Below are 23381 nucleotides of genomic sequence, written 5' to 3' on the forward strand. Positions count from 1 at the left end.
TTTATCCCATGGTTTCACATGACCTTCTGCCTGGTCTCAGTGCAATTTTATTCTGATTTTTGAAACAGAACAACCTATTTTCCCTCACATTTCCCTCACAAGTTGCTCCCCGCAGGCGCTGCACCTCTCTTTACGCAATGGCAGCGCTGAGGGCCTTCCTATTGCGCTCGGCTGACAGAACACCTCAGGAAGGCCCCGCGCCCCCACCTCCACCACACGTGCTCGCCACCCCGCGGCTCCCAGACCCGGGCCGGGAGCGAGGGAAGCCGGTAACCGCCACCCCGCCTCCCCGCTCCGCCCGCCGCGCTCAGCATGGCGCCGCGCCACACTCAAGATGGCGCCGGCGGAGGGCGGGCTCAGGGGGGGTGTGTAGGGGGGTGTGGCGCGCACTCAAGATGGCTCCCGGCGCGGCGAAGGGGAGATGGCGGCCGCCGCGCAGGCGCGGCGCGGTGCGTCACGCGGCGCGGCGTGACGTGCCGTGCGTGCGCGGCGCGCGGTGACGGAGCGGGTCGGCCGCGTCCCTTTGTTGGCGGCGGTTGAGGCGCGGCGGGGCCGGGGCCAACGCCGGAGGTGGGGGGGCGGCGGCGGGCGCCAGGCAGGCCGGCGGGGTGGGGGGGGGCTGCGGGAGCCGCCGCCGTTTCTTCACCGCCTCGCCATGGACTCGGACGAGGGTTACAACTACGAGTTCGACGAGGACGAGGAGTGCAGCGAGGACAGCGGCGCGGAGGAGGACGAGGAGGACGAGGAGGAGGACGAGCCCGACGATAACCTGGACCTGGGCGAGGTGGAGCTGGTGGAGCCCGGGCTGCGCGTCGGCGGAGAGCGCGACGGGCTGTTAGGCAGTGAAACGGGAGGGCTGGGCCCCGGCGGCGGCGGTGGTGGAGGCGGCCTGGGCGGCGGGCCGGGCCCCGGAGGCGGCGGTGGGCCCGAGCAGGAGGAGGATTATCGCTACGAGGTGCTGACGGCCGAGCAGATCCTGCAGCACATGGTGGAGTGCATCCGCGAGGTCAACGAGGTTATTCAGGTGCGACCCCCCGCGAGCGGGACCGGGGTGGGGGGGGGGGGAAACGACCAGGAGGGGGAGGCGGGGCGGGCCGCGCCGCCAACGGCCCTCGCCTGAGAGGCGCCGGGCCCGGCCCTCCCGCGTCCCAGATCCCCCTCACACGCGCCGGGGGAGTTCCTACCCCACCCCCCGGGGGGAGAAGGGGGCTCCTCGGCACCCCCTTCCTCTGGGCAGGCCGCTCGGGGCAGGCCAGGAGCTCGCTTTCTGCCGTGGAGGCGTCGGGAACGAGGCCCTTGGCTTTAAAAAGGCTCCTCTTTCTTTGTGTGGTTTCCAGCCGGTGGGCTGTAATGTATATTTTGCTTTCCCCACCCCCCTCCGCCTTCACCCTGGCTTGGGGGCTTTTAGCCCCTACAGTCCCTTCAGTAAGCCGGTGAGTCGATGGCAAGCTCTGGAATTTGAGGACAGGCAGCCAGGAACCGCTCTGGTTTTGTTGCCTTCTCCCTTCCCCCCTTCCACATTCAAACACACTCCTGCTCATGGGGTTGAACCGTGTCGTGTTTATTTCCAGCATAAACTAGGAGAGATGTGAGCAATCGCTTCCAAACGTCAACTTTTTCACCCCGTTTTTAAGCACGCTGCTTTAAAATTAAAATCGAGTTCAAAATAACATATACTGTCTTCAGGTGAAATACCTAAGTCATATCTGTTGGCTCTTGAGGTTTTGGAAGAAAAATTCAAGCCACTGAAGCTGTCTGGTATCCCTTTCTAAATGCTTATGGCAAGGTTTTGCTCCAGCTCACCATAAAGTTTCTGATGCTGTTCACTTTTTCTGCAGGTGACCAGAGTGCATGGGTTTTCTTTTGTTCCCGTTTATTCGATATTCAGAGTTAGAGCGAGTAAATAGAAAATGCTTCTCGTTTTCCAGTATGTAAACAGGAACAGTGTGAGAAAGTGAAATCTCTGGATATTTAATATTCAAAGATACAGTGCCCAGAAAGCAGTTGTTTTGCTAGTTGTATATGCTTCCAGTGTTGGTAAATCTGTCTAAATATGAGATGCTTCAGTGAATGCTTTTGCCCAACTATTCTGTGCTCTACAATGGCTCTAATAGCAGCTTTAAAATGTTGCTTTATGTGCTATAAATTCACTGTAGTTTATATGTAGCTTGATGCAAACAACTGTAAAAGTATTTGCGTACTAAATTAGTAAATGACATTTCTTAAGTCAAATTAAAGTTTATAACTTTAATAATAGTACTGTGCATGTGAAGCTGAATAAAGGAGTCTGTCTAGATTAGCTGATTAGCCTGCAGTTAAGGAAGATCTCATGGTTAGGTATGGGTGTTTCTTTGCTACCAGTTATCGATCCTAATATAGGGAGGGAAACAAATGGCAAGTAGACATGCAAACAACTTAAAGTTTTTACTCTTTGAAATAGCAATTAAAATGGTGAGTGTATTTAATGACCAAGACTATGAAAATCATGACCCATACTGAACAGATCCTATCATTTGTATTATCTTTGCATAAGCAAAGTGGTGGAAAAGTTCCTGCCAGTGAGGAGTAGTGAGTATGCCTGCTTGTGCCTTTTCCAGACCCGGCCAGCGTGGTGGACTCACGTACATGTTCTTCATGAACTGATTTCTTAGAGAAGGTCCTGATTTCTGGTCTGTGCGGTTTTTTTCCCCCTTATACTGCTTTTGAGCTGTGTGACTTGTGTGCTTCACCTCAGAGTTGCAGAACTAGTGGAGAGAAGTCAGTATAGGCAGAGACGCCCTTCTCCTGCTCCAGTACCCGGGGTGGCGGTGGGAGGCCTGACCCTGCGATGGACTTGGCTGCCTTGGGCTCTGCAGAAGCCTTGCAAACTGCCTACACAGAACCACAGTGACGGCTGCTTATGCTTCAGTTATTTGTGTTAGGTTTGCAGTAGTTATTCTCGGTGTAACAGAGCAGAGTGCAGAAAGCCGTTTGTTTAGAATGTCATGGGTAAACTTTTAAGCCCTGGAATGTATCAGAAGAGGGTAGAAAAACGTTCAGTTGCTCTGAATGACTTTTAAATGCCAGCTTAGTGCCCTTAGATTTCTAGTCTGTTCAGAGGTAAGTGAACCAAATTCAGTTGATGCTTCAGTATTTGCTCATCCTCTCTTCTGTTGCTGGTGGTGGTGGTGAAATCTTCCAGGGCTCTGTTCTGTTTATTTCCTTGCTTTTGGCGCTCAACCAGGATTGCTGCTGCTGCTTTTCTGGTTCAGTAAACCTTTTCTGGAGTCACATTGGCTCAGGATCCTGCTGCGGATCCTCGGTTGCAGTGCTGTGATTCACTTGTTCCAGTCAAGTACTGGATGGCTGTGGTCTCTGCATCTACATTGGGTTCTTGATATCAAGTGATCACGGTTGCAGTTATGTTTTGTAGAGCTTGGGAACTTACTGATTCAGGTGGGGATGTAATGCAGAGGTGTCCCATAGCTGGAAACTTCAGCTGCAGGTCTTGTGCCCTCTAATCAGTGAAGGTACTGGTTTCTTCTGATCAGGAGTAAGGTATAAATAGGATTTTGTTTTTCAGTTGATCATCTTTGCAGCTGCAGTGGAAGGAAAAGGTATCAGTGAGCCATGAAGTATCTGCAAGGGGGTATCTGAGCCATGGTAGGTATAACTGTCTGTATTTAACAGCCTTTATTAGCTGATAGTACTAATAGTTGGAGGGACTGAATTAAATATATTCTCTCATCCATTTAGTAACTTCCAAATACAAGCTGTATAAGAAAAACATGAACTTCTCGGGACAAGGATTTGATCTGATGAAGACTTTGCAGAAGTAAAAGCTAATTTTTGGTAAAATTCCTGATTACAGAGGCTGTAATTCACACCATAGTGTGTAATGGGCTCTTGAAGACAACTGCTGGTGCCGAGCTGTTGGCCTTCTAAGACCACTGAAATTGCAGTGAACTAGGGAGGTTTCAGAATGACTCAAATATTCAGAATACTTTGCATTTGCTCTTTCTTGTCTGAGCATAAGTGGGATTTCAGGTGTTGAATGATGATTTTTGCACAGTATTTGGCAGTTATGCTTATGATCTGATTTGACTCCATGTGTCGCACAACAGGAATTCCCCTTCCTCTCCAAGTGCAAAAATGGGGGTATGAATAAGCCCCTTAACCTTGTGCTGTCTATTGGCTGAGACTTTTAAACCCCACCTCAGATCAGAGTATCACTTTCATTATACCACTATGATTACATGGAGCAGAGAGTCATTTGACGTGTTATTTTGAATTTTAGTTGTCAAAGTAAACAGGCGGATTTCTGGTGGTTTTCCAGCCGCTGGCAGAACAGCTTACCTAACAACTGCAAAAACCCAGACATAGAGGTGGTGTTGAACAAAAAGGCTTTCTCCTCTCAAAGGCGTTTTCCCACAGTTGAACGTCTTCCTCGTATTCTTACTCTCTGAACTTTTGTCCAAATAATTTGTTGCCACTGTTAATGTCTTTTTATATATCAGACTGCTATTTCCATCTTTGCTCTAGATTTTCTGAAAATAAACTTGAAAAAGAAAACTAGAATAGCATGTTTATTTCTACTCTGAATAGAGCACGTGATGATCTGTGTCTCTGTAGTCTTCCTCGGCCCAGTGTTCTCCTTGCCTCGTTGCAAGCTTGTGCAATTTCAGTATTTCTGAGGTGGGTTTGTTTCCCCATTTTGGTCCCCTTTTTTCTGGAGCATTCCAAGTGATGTCACTGACCATATTCATTCTTGCTGGACTTGGTAATGGTGAGGTGTTGAAAATACTGTGATGAAGCTCCGAGGTGGCTGATATTTAAAACAAAGGGCAGAAAAGGGAGTTGAGCCTCTTCTTTTTTTTTTTTTTTTTTCTTCCCCCCCCCCTCACTCCACAGCAGGGAGCAGGATCCTGGATGTGGCCGGTTGTTGTGCCTGACCCGCCGCGTGGTTGTGAGCATGTCGAGCTTCAAACCTGGGCTTTCTCTGGGAGGAGATGGCATCACTGGATCCAACAGAAGTTAGCCTAGCTGAAAAATACCTTTTCTTTTTACTATAGGCTTTAAAATAAGGTTCTTCAGAACAGGTAACGTGTAACATCAGAGCATTTGTAACAAATACTGGTTTCTCATTTACGATGAAGCTGGATGAGTTCTTTGGAAGTAAGGTCAGGTCCCTACTGGATAAAAGCTTTGCCATTAAAAGAAGCCAAAACCTCAGGGCACTCCTAAGTTACAAAGCCATGTTTGTTAAATTTATTCCAGAAGGGCTTTTTCGAGAGGCCAGCAGAGTTGAGGCGGTGCAGATATCCCCCAGAATGCTGCAGCCCTGTGGTTAAATAGAGCTCTGTTACGGCAAGTGCGAACCCATTGTTGCTTGGCAAAAGGGGTCTTGTTAAACAGTGGCTTTACTTGCTTGGACAAACCGTGCTGATTTGCAGTTGTAACTTAGGAAATTTCCCCGATGCCGGTGTAATTCAGTGCTGTGGGCAGTACATTCCAAATAGGTTGTCCAAAATAGGCATGACTTGCCAGTGAGCAACAGGAGTCGCTGCTGTTGTACAGGGTCGTGCTTAAAACTGTATTTAATGTTAGAGATGACATCTTGAAAACTAGGGAGCACTTGAAGCTGCTTGACAAGCATTAGGTAGGAGTCTGTGGGTGGAAGCACTTCAGGCTGATGCTGCTTGCGTTTGGGTCCGCTTGCACAAGGTGAATTTGCAAGCCTCTAACTTCTCTTATTGTGTGGTTAGTTCTTTGATAATAAAATTCTTTTGGGGGCCCTAAATGTTATGATGCTGGAAGGAAATACTTTGTTAAACTCCATGTTTCTGTCATGTGGCATTTATAAGGTGTTTCATTATAGTAGGAATGCATTTAATATTTCCAAGGAATGGAGTAAACTTCATTGTGACAAAGAATTCCGGAGATCTGGCTGCAAAGGTTTTGGAAATGACATGGTATCTGTTTCCTGGCTGCCAAGACATGTAATTCTGAATAGAATTATTTTTTTTTTTTAGAATTACTTTACATTTCAGCATTACCAGGTAGAAAAGTCTTGTTTTATCTGTTAAGTCTCCAGAGTAATTTAAACTTTGTACTTAAATGACCCATTTGCTTAGTGCTTTAGATTTCCGTTTCTGTTAGGCCAGATGTAAATCTCATGGCTGGCCATGAGTAAAAAATTAGATGCTGGTTTCTTTTGTCTCAGTGTAATTTTGCAAAAATCACAACAAGGCAGCCTTCTCTCAGGGACCTTGTAGATGCAGATGGGGACTAGCTTGTACTGGGGATGTTTTCAAAGTGAAACCGAAAACACTCTTTGTTTTTAGCTACTTTTAAACATTTGTTTCTAAAAGCGAAAAACAAACAGTAAATACAGTTATTGCTATTCCCTGTGGGTTTAATTTTAGTGAGCAGGACTGTACTTGCCATGCAAACTAGAAGTGTTATTTCTGCTATAAATTGGTGTGCCATGGAGAAGTCATAATTGAGACTGCAGCATTCCCGGTCCTTGATGTGAAACAATAGGTATTTCAGAGTGTTAAAGAATAATTAAAAATGAAACTATAGCTTATACTTTTATACTTACACCAAGCTCAAACTCCTTAGTTTTACCCTTGCATGAGTTAAGTTCGTAATGGGAAATAAACCCCAAACCTCTGATGCTCTTTGTGTTCCTGTGATGTTACATGGAAGTGTAGGTCAGTCATGTGTCTATTAAAAAATATTTCACTTTTTTTGCTTAGTGCTGTTTGGCAGGCAACATTAAATTTAGGAGCTTGGTGCACAGAATTTCAGTTCAACACTCTCTGCTTCTTGTGATTAAAACTGAGACCGGAAGACTTCAACATTTGTTTGAAGTGATGCAGTTAACTCATCAATTCAAAGTAGCTCCCTGTACAGCACCTCCCCAAGTGTCCTTGGCACCTGTTGAGTTGTTTTTAATTTCCTATTTTGAAAATATCTCTTCCCTGCTTAGGAAAGTCCTTTTTGAATGGTCAGTAACTGGGGAAAGAGTCCAGAATTTATCACGAGAGCTGTGATTTTTTTTTTTTTTTTTTTTTTTTTTTCCACGGCAGGTAACTGTGAAGGCTGACAGTCCTCTCTGTGTAGTTCAGTCCATAACTTACCTGTTCAGGGTCATGCTTCCAGTCCTCTGGACTTCTGTTACTTTTGAAGTTAGAGGGATCTGAAAATATTGCAAGGGATGTTTTCTCTTGTTTGTGGCTGGCTATGCTGTATTATTGGCAGCTGTAAAGAGTGTTTGGAGGCTTTTACGTGTATACAAGCATATAATGCTGCTAAATTTCATAAAGTCATTCAGTAGCTTCAGCAATTGCAAGAAAATTGCAGCCTCGTTTAGTGTAAAACACACACGGAGCTACTCAGTAATGCCAAATGGTGCATTTGAGTGCAGCCCAGAATACAGATGCTGCGTGTTTGAGCGAAGACTGCTGAGCCCATGTAGGATATCAGTGCAGGAGGCTCCAGCATGATGAAGTGGTGACCGGCTCTGCGTGAGCTGGAGGGGAAAAAAAAAAAGACTTTTAAATTTGATAATGAAAATTCTGATAATATTTCAATATCTTCACCATCCCAGGTGTTTGCTGTTGGAAGTGTTGAAAACCTTGAGTTTGGCCTGTATTTGATTTCTTAGCTTGCTTTTAGCTTTTGATCTTGAGCTGTGATGGAAATACTGTTAAAATGAATGCTTTGAGAACTGCTTCCTCAGTAGTTGAGTTTCACATGTAACTTAGTTTGGTAGTGTTTGTACTTCACAAGTTGGTGCCTTTTTAGAATTTGAAACGTCCGTATAACTACAGACACTCTTCCAAAAGAGGTCCCTTGTTTACACGGCGTAGCAATGCTGAGTAATTATTTTTGGTATTCAGAGTAGTTCACTGTGGTGAGTGTTTGAACCACTGTGTGTATGTAACGCTCAAATATAACTATCTGCATCAAGTCTTTTGCCTGTTTTTAGAGACTGAGAACTTTTGCCAAATGTCAGGAATAATTTCAGATGCCAAGTGTTATGTAGATAACTTTCAACAGTATCTAAGTCACTCGGAACAAGCTAATAAGCCATTTAAATACTTTTCAAAAAAACGTGCTTCTTCCCGTTGTAGTTTAGCTGCCTGCTTCTGGATGTGTTGGCTTGCCTTGTGCAAGTGTCTTGGCAATTGTGGTGCATCTGGCATTGCCAGTGGTCTTGCCAGCTCTTTTGGGCAACATTTTAGAGCTGGTGGGGCACCTAGCTGGTAGGCCTTGCCACTGCCTAGTAAAGAAGAAAAAAAGAAAGAACTGGCTGAGGGACATGTGAACTCCTTTGGTGTCCTTGTGTTGGAGAAGCGTGGAGCCCAGACAGCTGAAGAGGGCAAGCACTGCTTCTCTGTGACCGTGTTATGGTGCATGCCTCTCCTTGTTGCCAGGCTCTGGCATGCCTGTGTGACAGCAAAAGGTTGTAGTCCTCTGCGGATATATTGGGGAGGGGAACTCCTCCTGCTGCTGGGGACAGGGGAGCAATTGGGAGCCCTGTGAGCAGGTGGTTCTTGACCATAATCTAAGAGTAACTGGACCTGTGTGCCACCTACTTAAAACTCAGCTTCTTGGCCTTCTCCTGAGCTACTGATGGTTTCTAGGTGGTGCTCACTTACTCATGCTGGCACGTTAAGTTCCTTCCTCCCAACCTTTTCTAAAGCATTCTTGGGTTTGTATCTTCTTCAGTTAAAACTTTTTACATCCCAGAGCACCATGTGGCACCTCTCATTTCCAGGGACAAGCAGTGCAAGGATCCTGTCTTGGCCATCTGCTTCAAAATCAGGTCTTATGGGAAAGCACTTGTGGCTGAAATGCAAAGCGGTGAAAGAGAAAAGGCCTTTCTTATGAGTTACTCGATTTTGTGCTTGACTTCCTGGTCTGAGGCACCCTCCATGTTCTGGGACACCATGAGCATGCCTTTTCCTCTGGGGAGGGTGCATTTTAATTCACAAAAGATCAAGCTTTGATTGCTTTGTGATTTGAGGAATTTGGGAGCTGGAGGGAGATAATTCCCAACGTTGGAAATTAAAAGCTTGGATATTTGCTTATTGCCTTTACAGCCCTTCAGAAAAATTGTCTGTGCTTGATGGAGTAAAGCTTTGTGTGTTATTTCACCGGATGAGGGATGCAGACTCTGAACTCTGTTTTCCAGTGGATAAGCAGGATAGAATAGGATGCTCAGAAGGATTCTGCTTGGGCACCGTTAAAATCCTCTTGGAGAACGCACATTAAAATCATAGAACCAGAAGAATACGTATAATTGCACCTGAAAATAGTCAACTGGCAAAATAACATGACTTCTTGGGGTGTTAGTTCAAAGATATATTTTTTAAAAATTTAATATCTGCCTACTCCTATTAAGGAGAAAGTATGAAGAGACTTTTTTCCAAGATAAATGAAAATTTTAAGAGATTCTGAAGGCTTCTGCTTCCTGTCTGGTATTAGTAAGCTAAGTCAATCTCTGAAGGAGTGTGAGTAAGCTATGTGAGTGAGTGTACTACCCTGGCAAAGTGCGTTTGACCCGTTTACATTGGCAAAACTTTTTCAGAGCCACAGAGGAAGTAGCTGGTATTTGAAGAACCCCATTAAACAAAAATCACAGCAGGACATACTTGATTTTTACCATTCCTATGCTGCTTTGATGTGTGTGTGGAAGCTGGTGAGCTGGTGAAATAGTTACTGCACAGTGAAGTACTTCACTCTGGGTAACTTCCTTTCAGGTTTTTCTTTGGTTTTCCGAGCTAAGGCAATATAGGCTGTTGTTGGTAGGGCTCCCATTGCTGCTTGGCTTGAAACACCAACAAACTCAAGCTGTTCTGGTGCTTTGAGTTTCTTTGAGTATCCAATACTCATCCCAAGCAGTGCTTTTGGAGATGCAGGGGTGTATGGACTTGCACCTGCAGCCTGAAATAGGGACATGGTTACATGTATGTTGCTCTTGGCTTAGGCAGTTCCCATTCCCTCTCTGCATGGGTACAGCTCTTTGCAGGGCTAGATAATGGATGGGATCAGTGAACTCTCTGATTAAACGTGCCTCCTCTCTACTCTTATCAATCAGCCCACTGTTTGACCCTGAGAGCAGTTGCTTTGCTCCGTTTGCCAGAAGTGATGGTGGTTGAATTGCTGAACTCTACTGCCAGCAAAAGAAATGCACGTGTATCTACACCTGAAAACAACATTTTTGTGGCCTGTTTTGGGTGCACATATAATTAGTGGTGCGTATTTAACTTTTGAAAGAGCTCCGGATAGTTTTTCAAAACTTTGATCCTCTCTGCAGCTGATAAGTTTGGATTGTGTGTGTTCTTGTGTAACAAAATACAAACACAATCAGCATTCCTTTGTCTGGCGGATAGAAATACAGAGAGGGATTAGGGGAAAACAGGAGAATTCACATGAGTAAACAGTGTCCCTTGCAATGAGCTTTCCTGTGTGGGAAGAATAATTTAAGAATAAGTTAACTCTTAAATAATCGACATCCCAGTCAAGCTCAGGGATCTGAGAAATAGGGAGGTGGAAGAAATGGTTTGGAAAGAGGAGTAGTTAAGGACCTTTTCTGGGAAGAAGGGAGAATGTGTGGGAGAGCCATATCTTGGGGGGGTGTGTGTGTGTAACCGAGGGAGGAACCTCCCAAGGCCTCACCTACTGCAGAGGAGATGCTCAGAAGTGACAGAACTTTGCTGATTAGCGTATGTTAAAACTAGGCTGAACAGCAACTTTTTAATAAAAAAAAGACAGGAAGAAGAACACTTCCAACACTTAGTTAGCAGCTTCATTTCTCTTCTGGGAGCTCTGACAAGCTCTCGGTGAAGAGAGTAAGTGAAGAATGAGGCTTGTCATTCTGCTTTCCTCTTCACCTGAATAAGTGATCCCAGTAGGTGCTGTGAATGTCAAGGTTGGTTTTGTGTGAAGTGGAAGGTCTTTGGGGTAAAATCACACCTAGTATGCATACACAAAAATAAAGTAACAATTTCTGAGTACTAAGAAGATCTGATGAACAAAGGTATCCAACATCTTTCTTTTGGTAGTTAGTAGTACTTCTGTGATGACCAGAAGGCTATCTGAGAAAATTGAGGTGATAATTCTTTAATTTATACATATTTTATATATGCATTAGCGTGTTCTGTAATAACCATTCTCTTTATTTTAATTGGTAAAATGATGAGTTTGAAGCTTCCGTATTTGTATTATTAAGAGAGCTGAAACTAATACTTGAAAATGTACTCTGCTGTATTTTTTATGTTGGATGATGGCAGTTGATAGTAAATGCAAGTGTAGTTCTGTATGACAGCAAAGATCAAGTATAACATGATAAAGGTCTTGGACTATTGTGGGTTAGAAACGTAAGATACTTTGCCTTCAATTGGGAATTCTTTATTGAGGTACTGGCAATGGGTTCGCAGATTGTATGATGCTTGAGAAACTGGTAAAATGCTTCTTGGCTGGCTTTAGTAATTTCAGGATCTGTCATCTACTTTGTGCCGTTACTGTTGGGGAGCTACCTTCCCATCTCTGATGCTTACTTTTTAGCTGGGGTGATAGCTTCTAGGAGGGGAACATAGTGCAAAGACTTGGAGTTGTCTGTAGGGATGCCTGGGATGGCTGATACTGAAACTGTCTGGAGGGAGGGTGCTTGGAGATGTTTGGGATCTCTCTCGTTCTCATGTACCACGGTGTAATTCCCCTGACTGGTGTCCTGCTATCACTTGCCAGGGTATCTGCAGGCAGGCAGCGCTGTGATTTGGAAGAGGCTGGGTGCCAGCCTTTTCAGTACACTTAATTATCTGCTAGTCGTTAGTGTAATTATTCATATTGCTAGCCTTCACATCAGTTATAAAGCAGGACTGATTGTGTGGGATTTTTCTCTTGCAGAAGCCCAGGGTCTGATGATAGATAATAATATTTTAACAGAAAAGGAACAAGGGATATCCTTGTCAGATAGTGCACAGTCCATCAAATACAAAATTGCACATCCAGGTTAGTTTCCTCTTCCCTACCGAAAGGGAGGTGCTCCAGGTGCTTTGGAGGGTCTGCACATACTTGCTGGTTTAAATCAACTGCTTTAGAAACACTTCTGATTAAATGAGTGCCAGTTTGTGCAGAGGTAAGTCTTCAAAGCCCTGAAAAGAGAAAATGGTGAAAAAGTTGGAGGTTTCCTGTTCTCCCCCACTGCTGTATGACTTGTTTTGTTATTTCTGTATTGAATCCCAACAGAGTATTTTTCTCTTAACTCAAGAGAGCTCAGGTAGTTGGTTAAAAATACCTGCAGCAGTTAGAGACTGCCATTACAACTTTAGGTGTATCTTGTTAAAGGATGGGAATGAGAATGAACAAGAGAATTGCTAAACTCTTCATGTTTCCAGAATATTTCTTCAAAGGTGGCTTCTGCAGAGCCCTTGGCAGAAAAAGTTTTGGGGCGTAAACAGGCAAAATTATTTCTTGTAGCGGAAATCCCAGCTCAAAAAATAGAATGTTGCCAGGGTTCTGTTTTGTTGGCTGTAAAACTAAGACTAAATGAGCAGAGTATGGTAAATAAACTGCAAAGTCATCATTAAAAAATGGTTTGAGCTAGAAGGGGCTTGTTGGGAAAAGAATGCTGGCAGATTTTCCTAGTGCAGATGGAGATTCTGCCAGCAGAAAAAAGTGCTTTTGCAGGTATAGCTGCTTTTGTGCAGGGAAGTGATAAAAGCTATAACCACATCTGCTCTGGGGCTTTTGCCAATGTAAAGATGTTGCCAAAGATTACATCCCCAAGACACTGCTGCATTGGCAATGATTTCCTGGGCCTGTATAGTTTGAGTGTTAAGATGGCTAAATTTTTTTTTTTTAACTTGATTGAGAGTTGTAGACTAAGTCATAGGCATCACCGGATTTACTGCCTATTTGTCAAGGTGACATCGTGTGTACAAAACATATTTTGCCAGTGAATACTTCAAAGGGTTAAGCTCTTCCTGTTCTGTATTGCATTGCAATTTGGCAAGACATCTGTCTTTCTGCTGAATGATGCAGAGGTGATACATGGGCAAGGTCTGCTGTCGGAAAATGAGAAGGTGGCGGTCAGAACTGGGATCCCGGTGTGGAGCTGGATAGCTTAGTGGGTGTTAAATCTACACTGAGGGGTGACTGACTGCTGTGGTACAGCGTGGTGCACCCGAGCGCTTCCTTTAGCCAGGTGTGTGCGACGGTAAACAAGTCTAGGGCCTTTGTGCAGTGATGGGGAGATGAAGTCAGCTTAAGGGAGGTGTTTTTTTTCCTCTCCTAAAGTACTATAGAGTGTGTTGCTGCATTGATGAGTGGGTAAAACTTCCTCTCGGTCCAAAACTTCCTCTCTGAAGCGTGTCAGAGCTTGTAAAGTTTGTAAAAGTGGGTGCTGCTTTGAGGATGGGACAGAAACAGAAGCAATAAGGGACAGAGAAGTGAAGAGAAATACCTAGTGCTTGGATGCTCACCTAACTGAGGCCTGGAGGAGAAAGATAAGATGAAAGAATGTTAAGGATTTTTTCTCCATAAAAATTCTCTAAAGTGCCTCTGGCTAAAAATTCTTCAGCTAAGCCTGTGTTTCTCATCAGTCCCATTGTCTCTGAAGGGGTTAAGAGTTGCAGGCCACCAGTGATGGTGTATCAAAATATATTTGAGCCAACCTGGCCATTGCCACGAGAGAACTTTGAGATGGCTTTTGTTTAGTTGCCGTGGTAGATCTCTAACTTACTGATTTTTGTGGGTGCTACTTAATTGTGCTTATGGAAGGAGTTACCATGCCTTACCATTTTCTTCTCCCTGTCTGTATATTTGTTGGAAAATGTTAATGATAATGTTCTGAAGTGGAATTAAGGATTCAGGACAGAGGCTGCACAGGCATGTTATGAAGATTTTTGCATAGTGAGTATTTCCTCCCAAGTACCTGCGAGTCTGAGAGCTCTGACTTCTGCTGCACGAGGTAGCCTGTCCTTTTGCTCTCGTTCTTGTCAGAAGAGGAGAACGCTGTGTAATCAAGCACTGCAATAACTGCTGGGTGAGAAGAACCATGTGTTTGTGCTGGCAGTGCACTTTGGGGTAAAGTGCTGTTCTCAGTCAGAGGTTATCCTGGAAACAACTGATTTTGAGGAATCAACTCAATGGCAGTTGTCTTGAGGTGATGTACAGTTTGGCTTGATTATATCTTTCCTCTGTGATAAGCAACTCATCTGTTTGTGCGTAAGCAAACTGTGATAGAATAGATGTTCTCCATTACTGCCCAGGAACAAAAGCAGGTGGGAGACAGGTCACCCAACAACTTGAGATTTAACCAGCATTGGAGAAACATGTTTATGCTGAACATCCTCGGGGTCTGATCCTCTGGTTGCACTCTCTAAAGAGAGGGCACCCTTTCTTTAGTCATATCTGGAAGGACCTTTTGAGACCAGGAGAAAGGCAATTTGGGAGACCTTTGCAGAGAACTTATAAAATTTAATCCAAATAATCAGTTAGTTGTTTTCTTGGCACACATTTGACCCTACAGACAGACCTGCTATGGAAAAAGATCACGTTATTGGGAATTTACCCTTCCCAAGTATTGCTGTGATGTTGGGTGTCAGAAAAATATTCTTATCCTCTCAGTTTGCCTCATTTCTTCTACATGCTTCAAGTATGTCATGGTTTCATTATTTGTTCATGTTACCCTAGGAAAAAAATAGTCTTTTGACATCACAGAATGCTTACAGGATACTCTTCTAGGAAGGACTTTGCAGGTGTGGTTTTTTTAAGTGAAATGGACATTTTTCGGTCAGGTACTGTTCTGTTACAGCAGATCTTTGAAGCGTGATAACAGATCCTCAGGAATGAAGGGATGGTTTGGCCTTTTTGCAGAGGACATGCAGTATGCTGTTGTATATTGTTCTGTAAGATACTTTCTGTAAAAGCACCAGCAAAAAAGCACATTCTCAAGACCATTCTGTGTGGCTGTAAGACTTGTGCAGTACAGATTTCTTATTAAGGTCAAGTACAACTTCTGAGACCTTCACAGGTCTTCTAATAGCATCCTCCTAAGACTTACTGCCCATCCAGTGCCTTTAGACCAGGTGATGCCTTTGAACATGCTTAAAGCAGCAGAAGTGATGTTCTGTTATCTTAAGGGCATGTAAAATCCATGAAGTCCCAGGTACTGCTGACCAGTAAGCCGCTCACTGGCCAGGGTTGAAATGACCTGTTCTTGATGTTCTGTGACTGCTAGAAACAGGAGCTAGCAGAGACAGCGGTTCTGCTGCCTGATGGGGAGGAACAGTGGCAGTTTTCAACAGACACACCGAACCTGTGAAATGGGTACAGCCCTACGGGTGAGTCTGGCTCTGCACCAGAATCTGGCAATGCACAATGCTGACTATGGTGAAAGAATGAAATTAATTTAACTGATGTGTATTTGAGTGAGGAAAAAGAAGCAGGGGACACTGTTTTTTTGAGACACGTTAAGATTTCTACAAAATGATTTAAAGGAAAATGCAATGGTACAGTTCCTCTTTCAGCTTTATTCCTTTACTGTCTGTTTCTGCCTGCGAACAGGACAGTTTCTGTAGCTCACATTGGCAGACCTGTACTTGCCCAGAGATATACAGTTCATTCAGATGTTGAGTCACTGAAGACAGCATTCCCCTGAAACCCAAATGTGGTGCTTTGGGTTGTTTTCCTTTTATCAGCGTGATGGGTAGCTGACCTGACGTATGCCATTTCTAGTCTTTCCAACACTGACCAATAGAAAACCTTAAAAAAAAAAAGTGTATTTCTGTCTTGCCAGGCTCATGATGTGGTTATGTTGAGGACACATCTTTGTATCTGTGGGAATACTGCCAAAATCTTATGTTTGGTAGCCCCTAGACACTGTAATGATGACACAGACAGGGCTAGGTCCTGCTCTTAGTAGCTGGACTGCACTCCTGGGCAGCCACTTCCCTCAAGATCTGTCTTGCAAATGGAGAAAGCTTTTGGAAGAAAGATGTCAAACTGTTGCATTTTTCTTCAAGATGAGAAACTATTTCTGCATCTGAGATGTAAACTGAAGTTGCGGGTGGGATAATGGAGGAGAAAAGTGGGACTTCTGGCTGTAACTTGCATCAAACCCCAATATGCTTTAAGGTCTTTGGGACAAGAAGATTTGGGGAGTCTGAGATGGGAAAGACTCAACTTTGCTGGGCCAAACACATGGCTCTCAGCAGACTGATTTCAGAAACAAATTTCTTGGAAGCAAGTCCCTGTTGTCTGAGTTGTGCCAACTCAGTTGTCTGGCCACACAGTGATCCTGCTCTGGGTTAAAATAAACCAGTGACCCCCTAAACCTGGCTCAGTTCCTCTGTCTGGTTCACTTGTAGTTGTGCAAGCAGTCGGGCTCCCATCACAGAGTGGTCAGCGGCAGGCCCAGTAGCCAGCGATTGCACGAGCTTTTGTTGCTGCTGAAATAAATACTTTCTGAGCTCTTTCTTCTTGGTCTGGTCATGATGGGATGCAGATTTTTTGGAGTAGGCTCTGAAGAGCACATTTTACTGCCCTGCCAAGTTACTGCCCTATTTCAAAGTTAAAATAATAATCCAAGTAGCTGTTACTTTATCTTGTAGACAGGAATAGAGCTGGTGCATGGCTAAGCCATTCTGGGTTTCTGGAGTCTTTCTTGGTGTTTCTAAAATCTTGTGCAAGAGATGTCATACCTGGTGCTGACCAACTTGTGCTAAGCTGAGGTATTTTGGTACATGTTGTCCAGTCATTAAACTCCTCCTTCATTCAGTGTCATTGTTTCTTTCTGTGGCGAAATGTGTCATTGCATTCCTCTTGAACAAACATAGTGTATTTTCCTCAAGCCTGGCATTAGTGAGTTGTTACATTGGTTTCAGACAAGAATTGAAACCATACCCATGTGTCTTTTCCAGTCTTGTAGAGACTGTTGGTCTGAGAGACCGTGCAGGATTGAAAGTACCGCTTGTGCCATTGAGGATGCTTGTGAACTGGAGAAAACCAACATTTTCCTGTTTGATGGAGCTGTGTCTGTTTGTGGTACATGCATAGGAACAGTGCAGTAACTGGCAGGTCAAAATGAAGTGTAGTGGGGTGAGAACTTTTATAGGGTTGGAGTCATGTACAATAGAAGGGGAAAAATGGAGCCTGGGGGTGTGGAAGAGCAGTGATGTATGACATCAAGAGGGAAGGGGGCTGAAATATGCTTTGTCAACACCATTTCTGTAAGTAGTATTCTATGGATGAGCAGGGAAGGTGACTACATATTGTTTGTGACTGGGACACAGAGGTCTGTTACTGCTTTTTCTAAAGAACCATCTGTTTCATTGATTTCTCATCCTACCGGAAGCATTGTGAGGCACTGGATGTTGACTGAAGGTTTGGCATGAGGGGGAAATTGGTGATTACCTGGGACCCAGACTCTACCTGGATGAACCTGCAGATCCTTTACATTCAGGGTAGCCAAAACTCTTTGGGGGCTTTTGGTATCACCTTGTCCACAGCCTAGCTGCAGTGCTGTGTGCTGTCTTCTTCCTCCGCAATGGGACATATTAAGGAGCTACTGAAATAGTAAACTGGAAGAATTATATGGAAATGATGCCATCACCTTCTCCTACTCTCTTAAGGCAAGTCTTTGCAAATTCATGAGTGGGAGGCAATGGGTTGAATAAACCCATTCTGAAACGTACTCTGGCACCCATGTGCTCCCACTCCAGTTCTCTCTCAGTACGTCAGCTATAGTCGCTCAGGAGCAACTCTGGAAACTATAGCTGTAGCTCATGTTGGTTATACAAATTTGCTGAGCTTTTGCTCATATGTTGGGATTTCTTGCGGTGGGAGACACCAGGAGGAGAGAAATACTTTGGATGGTACTGCCTTTGTTAGCAGTAAAACAACAGTACTTCTTAATCTAAAAGAATTAAAAGTGAGAAATGCATTGTGAAAGCATGTACGTTTGGAGACCTCTTGTTCCATAGTCCATAACAAGTGTACTGTTGCATAACTTGCTCAAACTCACAGGGCCTCTGTACCTGTAGTTTTTTGCTCTTTAAAGGGTTGGTTTTACACTTCAGAACTGTAGCAGAAGGAAGTAGAAGCCAAAATGTTCTTCAAATTAAATATATAAAACAAGGGTTAACATCTCTCTGTATCCTGTCGTCAAACCACAGATCTCCTGGTATGGAAGCAAGTGTAGCTGGAAAATACCTTCCCTGATTGGAAAATACCTGCCCCTGTGCAGTTTTTAATTTGTGTTGAGTTGGTGGTGGAGTTTCTGCGGTCATCTGAGAGCCAGCACTGCCCAGCACACTTGAGCAGCATGACAAATCATAGAATCATATCGCAGAATGGTTTGTGTTGGAAGGGACCTTAAAGATAATCCAGTTCCAACCCCCCTGCCATGGGCAGGGACACCTTCCACTAGCCCAGGTTGCTCAAAGCCCCGTCCAACCTGGCCTTGAACCCTTCCAGGGAGGGGGCAGCCACAGCTTCTCTGGGCAACCTGTGCCAGTGTCTCACCACCTTCACAGTCAAGAATTTCTTTCTTATATTTAATCTAAATCTTCCCTCTTTCAGTATAAAGCCATTAACCCTTGTCCTGTCACTACATGCCCTTGTAAAAAGTCCCTCCCCACCTTTCCTGTAGCCCCTTTAAGTCCTGGGAGGCCGCTAGAAGGTCTCCCTGAAGCCTTTTCTTCTCCAGCTGAACACCCCTAACTCTCTCAGCCTGTCCTTATAAGGGAGGTGCTCCCGCCCCCCCCAAGCATCCTTGTGGCCTCCTCTGGACCTGCTCAAGCAGGTCCATGTCTTTATTACACTAGGGGCCCCAGAGCTGGACACAGCACTGCAGGGGGGATCTCATGAGAGCGGGGTAGAGGGGGAGAATCCCCTCCCGGTACCTGCTGCCCACACTTCTCTGGATGCAGCCCAGGGTACCGTTGGCTTTCTGGGCTGTGAGCGCACGTTGCTGGCTCATGGTCAGTTTTCCATCCACTAATCCCCCCAAGTCCTTCTCCTCGGGGCTGCTCTCAATCCACTTCTCGCCCAGCCTGTATTTGTGCTTAGGATTGCCCCGACCCATGGGCAGGACCTTGCACTCGGCCTTGCTGAACCCCATGAGGTTTGCACGTCCCACCTCTCCAGCCTGTCCAGGTCCCTCTGGATGGATCTCTTCCCTCCAGCGTGTGACCGCACCACACAGCTCGGTGTCGTTGTTGAACTTGCTGAGGGTGCACTCGATCCCACTGTCCATGTTGCCAACAAAGATGTTAAACAGTGCCGGTCCTAACCCCCGAGGATGCTACTTGTCACTGCTCTCCACTTGGACATGGAGCCACTGACTACAACTCTTTGAGTGCGACCATCCAGCCAATTCCTTACCCACCGAGTGGCCCATCCATCAAATCCATGTCTCTCCAATTTAGAGACAAGGGTGTCATGTGGGACAGTGTCAGAAGCTTTGCCCAAGTCCAGGTGGATGATGTCAGTTGCTCTTCCCTTGTTCACCAACACTGTAACCCCATTGTAGAAGGCCACCGGACTTGTCAGGCACGATTTACCCTTAGTGAAGCCATGTTGGCTGTCACCAGTCACCTCCTTATTTTCCATGTACCTTAGCATAGTTTCCAGGAGGATCCGCTCCATGATCTTGCTGGGCACAGAGGTGAGACTGGCTGTAGTTCCCCAAGTCTTCCTTTTTTCCTTTTCTAAAAATGGGGGTTATATTCCCCTTTTCCAATCAGGGGGGATTTCACTGTACAGCCCCGACTTCTCAAATGTGATGGATAGTGGCTTAGCCACTTCATCTGCCAGTTCCCTCAGGACCCGTGGATACATCTCATCAGGTCCTTCCCTTTAATCCCGACCCGTGAGCCCTCGGTCGGCTCCTCACCCATCCCCAGGCAGAGCTCCCTGCACTCCAGCTGGTCACTGACACAGAGGGTGACCCCTGCTCCTCGTCTCCCCTGCCTGTCCTTCCCAAAGAGCCTGTGTCCTTCCACCCCAACACTCCAATCGTAGGAGCTGTCCCACCACATCTCCCTGATGCCAGTAAGATCGTAGCCCTGCGGGTGTGTGCACATCTCTACCTCCTCATGTTTATTCTCCGTGCATGTGCATGGAGGCATTGAAGTTGGGCTGTGATGGAGCTGACTCTCTAGCTGGAATTCCTTTGTGCTGCTCCTCAGGTGCTCTCCTGCTGCCCTGGGACCCCTCTCCGGGCTCTGGGCATCTATTGTTGCCACTGGCATCAAGCTGGTAGCAGTGGGATAGATTGTGGTTCCACTCCCCATCCATCCGATTTTTTTTTTTAGAAGCATTACAGTGTAAATTCAGTTTTTGCATTTCCAAATTTGCTACTTCATCTGGAGTTGCTGGTTTAGTATTTTTTTTCTGATTTTAAAAGCTTTGTTAGACAATGGGTCTTTGTTGCGGCTCCTAATCATTAACCTGAAAACTTTCCAGAAGGCTCAGAGAAAATGTAAAGCAGCTGACTGCTTCGTTTCTGTCTCTTGAACCAATTAACTGAAGTAATAGAGTTTTCCCCAAAGTTGCTTTTTTTATTATCTTCCTCTGCTAAAAGAGTGTATGCTCATCAGAGCTAGAAACAAGCAGTAAAGTGCATATAGGTTACTACAAACTGAGATCATAATATCAAGCTGCCATTTGGTGCCATCATGTAGTGGCACTAATTCAGTAATTCTGTAAAACTTAATTTCCAAAATTAAGAGATGATGTGTGAAGGGAAGTTAATGAGATGAAGAAAGATGTAGGAAGCTAAGGAGATGATCACCATCGAAGCTGAAACTTATGTATGTGTTAATGGGAAGTTACAGTGAGGTGGTAAATGCCAGCTGGAGGACAGCAGTTGACAGCAGAGACTGGCAGTGTCACAGGGAAGTAGCCTGACTTCACGTGGAGTTGCTTGGAAATGCCAGAAGCAGGAAATAGGTAATTTTGGGGGGTGATTCAGGGGTGGGTGATTTGAAAAAGTCACTTAGTGGGGCTGTAGAATGCAAAGACATTGGTGAGTGCATGGAGATTGAATACTACTGATTTTGTTGTTGTTATTTATAACAGGTGTGTGGAAGATGAGAAGTATCTCAGATCCACCTGTGTGTTGTACTGGCCCCATAAACTGTGAGATGGCTAATGGCAGAAACGGTGGTGTGATTCTCTGCCAAGCCTCAGGGGATGGCAGAGGAGGAGAATATGGATGGGTAGTGGCAGACTGATGTGTTCAGCTGCTGTCCTCATCTTCTCACAGCAGCCCTCTTATGTTCTGTCTGTAATAGAGCCAGGGAATATTACATTACGTGAAAGTTTTCCAGCAGCTTCTCCGAGTGCTCAGTTGGTGGTGTTTAAAAACTAGCAAGTTCGAGGATACCCTCTTTAGGAGATCACGTCCTGGAAGTGCTCAGCACTTAGACCTCATCTTTTACATTCAGTTCCCAGGAATTTTATTACGCTGCTAGAAACAAGTTTTTGTGCTTGTAAGACTGTCTCCTGAAAGAATAGATGTGAATGGACTTTCACAAACGAAGGTGTCTCAATGCACTTGCAAAACAATGCAAGCCTTACGATGACAGTCTTACTGTAATGTGATTCAGGCAAAAAGCTTATTTAAAACACTTTCTAATCTGTGTGTTTCTGTCTAAGGTTACCTGCATGGGGCTGGAAAAGATGCAAGTGAAGAGCAGTGGTGTTCAGAGAGAGTAGATGACCTAGTTATTGCAGAATTTCAGGCTGGTGTCCACTTTGTTATTACCTGACGAAGGAAGCAGCTGTATGGTGCCCGGTCTGTTGTGTTGGTTGCCCTTGTTCTGTGCTGTGGGTGGTGAAAGGGCTGTTGTCCTTCAGAAAGGAGTGTCAGTGTGCAAACCTGTTGGGTTTTGAAGTAATTGAAGACTTACGGGGAGGTTTCTGCTCCTGCTTGGTGGTGACATTTAATGCAGTTGAGTATTGCCTGTTTGTATCGGTCTTGAGGCTGCCTGCACCCCACCTCCATGACCTAGTCATCTGGAGAGCACTGGGGAAAAACATGTGACGTATCTGATGATGCTGGTCTCCAGACCATCAGTGAGAGCTATACCTGAGTCAAGCAAAAAGTCTCTTAATTTATCAAGCAGTCTTTTAAGCCTTCTCATGGTGAGGTTGCTCTTATTCTACCTGCTAACATAAAGTGTAACATTTTGATTATTTTCTTAATGCTTCCTTCCATGGCACAGTGTGCATGGTGACAAACTTTGAGATGCTGTTTGATCCTGCACGTGTTTGGAGGGCAGCTGGAATTTCCACTTGGTGCTCTACTATTGGCAAAGGCTGGGTTTTTGTCTGATTAAATACTTACAGTGGGGGGGTGACATGCTGTCCCTAGATGCCACTTTACTGGAGCAGATGTTTGTGCTGCTTGGTTTGTCAGGCGTTAGCTTCTACGCTGGTCTTTAGACAGCCCTCTGCTCCTCCACCTGTGTGTGCGATACGTCACCACCAAGCAAAACTCTTACTCTTTGTCAACTGATGTGAAACTAGTTGGTTTCCTTCTGCTGGGGAATTTAAATATGGTCTTGTGTCACGCACCTGTAGACTATATCTGTGGATGTTGCTGAGGTTTGAACCATTTACAGATGTCTGAGGCTTGGGCAAAGCCAGTGTTTCTGGAGTGTCCGCTTTCATTCACGAGTGAGGATTGTGTAGAAAACTGAACTGGAAGTGGTATCAAACTCGTATCGCTGTACGAGTGTGGAAAAGCTTCTGCTATTGGGATATAGATGCTGCAGTTGGGATGAAAACTGTTGAAATGCAAAAGCTGCCATGTTTAGAAAACAAAACCAGCCATGAAATGGAAAGAAACAAAATAATTTATCAATACCATGTCTCAAGGAGGTGGGAAAGGATTTTGCTGGAGAACTGAGCTTGAGTTGTTCTTCAATGGCTTTTATCTGCAGTGAATGCTGAAATCGAAACAGGAGCTTCCTCCTATCGTGTGATGAGAAGCTGAACTCTAAAATATGCTTTTCTTGGTAATAACTGCAAGAATTAACTGCGCAGCTCATCTTGATGGATGAAAACATGAATGGATCAAGTACTGCAAACAGTCATTCAGCAAATTGTGCTGCTTCGAAATTCTGATTTAAGCTAATGTCCTAATAATCTTTAATTTATAATTCATTTATGCATTTAAGTGCATCCAGGTTCCTCTTTCCAATTCATACTTTCTTATTTTGACAGGAAAAAGAAGTCAACTCAGATATTAGTGACCAAGCTTCCAGTTCAATTAAATTCTATTAAATGAAGGGGGTTTATTTCAAATAATAATAATGCTTCTTTGGAGAAGTCCAGACCTTTGCAGGGTTTCCCATCCCTGTATCTCCCATTTG

At 44.8% G+C, this 23381-nt stretch overlaps 1 protein-coding gene across 1 annotated transcript in view; it reads left to right on the forward strand.

Moving 5' to 3' along the window:
- The first annotated feature begins 595 nt into the window (after positions 1-595).
- ARIH1 (ariadne RBR E3 ubiquitin protein ligase 1) overlaps positions 596-23381 on the forward strand; it is a 64226-nt gene continuing 41440 nt past the window's right edge. Inside the window, exon 1 of the mRNA XM_074879971.1 lies at positions 596-1024. Coding sequence (XP_074736072.1) covers positions 656-1024 — 369 coding nt within the window. The 5' untranslated portion in view covers positions 596-655. The remainder of the gene's footprint in view (positions 1025-23381) is intronic.

This window comes from Strix uralensis, chromosome 11 (assembly GCF_047716275.1).
Source record: "Strix uralensis isolate ZFMK-TIS-50842 chromosome 11, bStrUra1, whole genome shotgun sequence".
NCBI lineage: Eukaryota > Metazoa > Chordata > Aves > Strigiformes > Strigidae > Strix > Strix uralensis.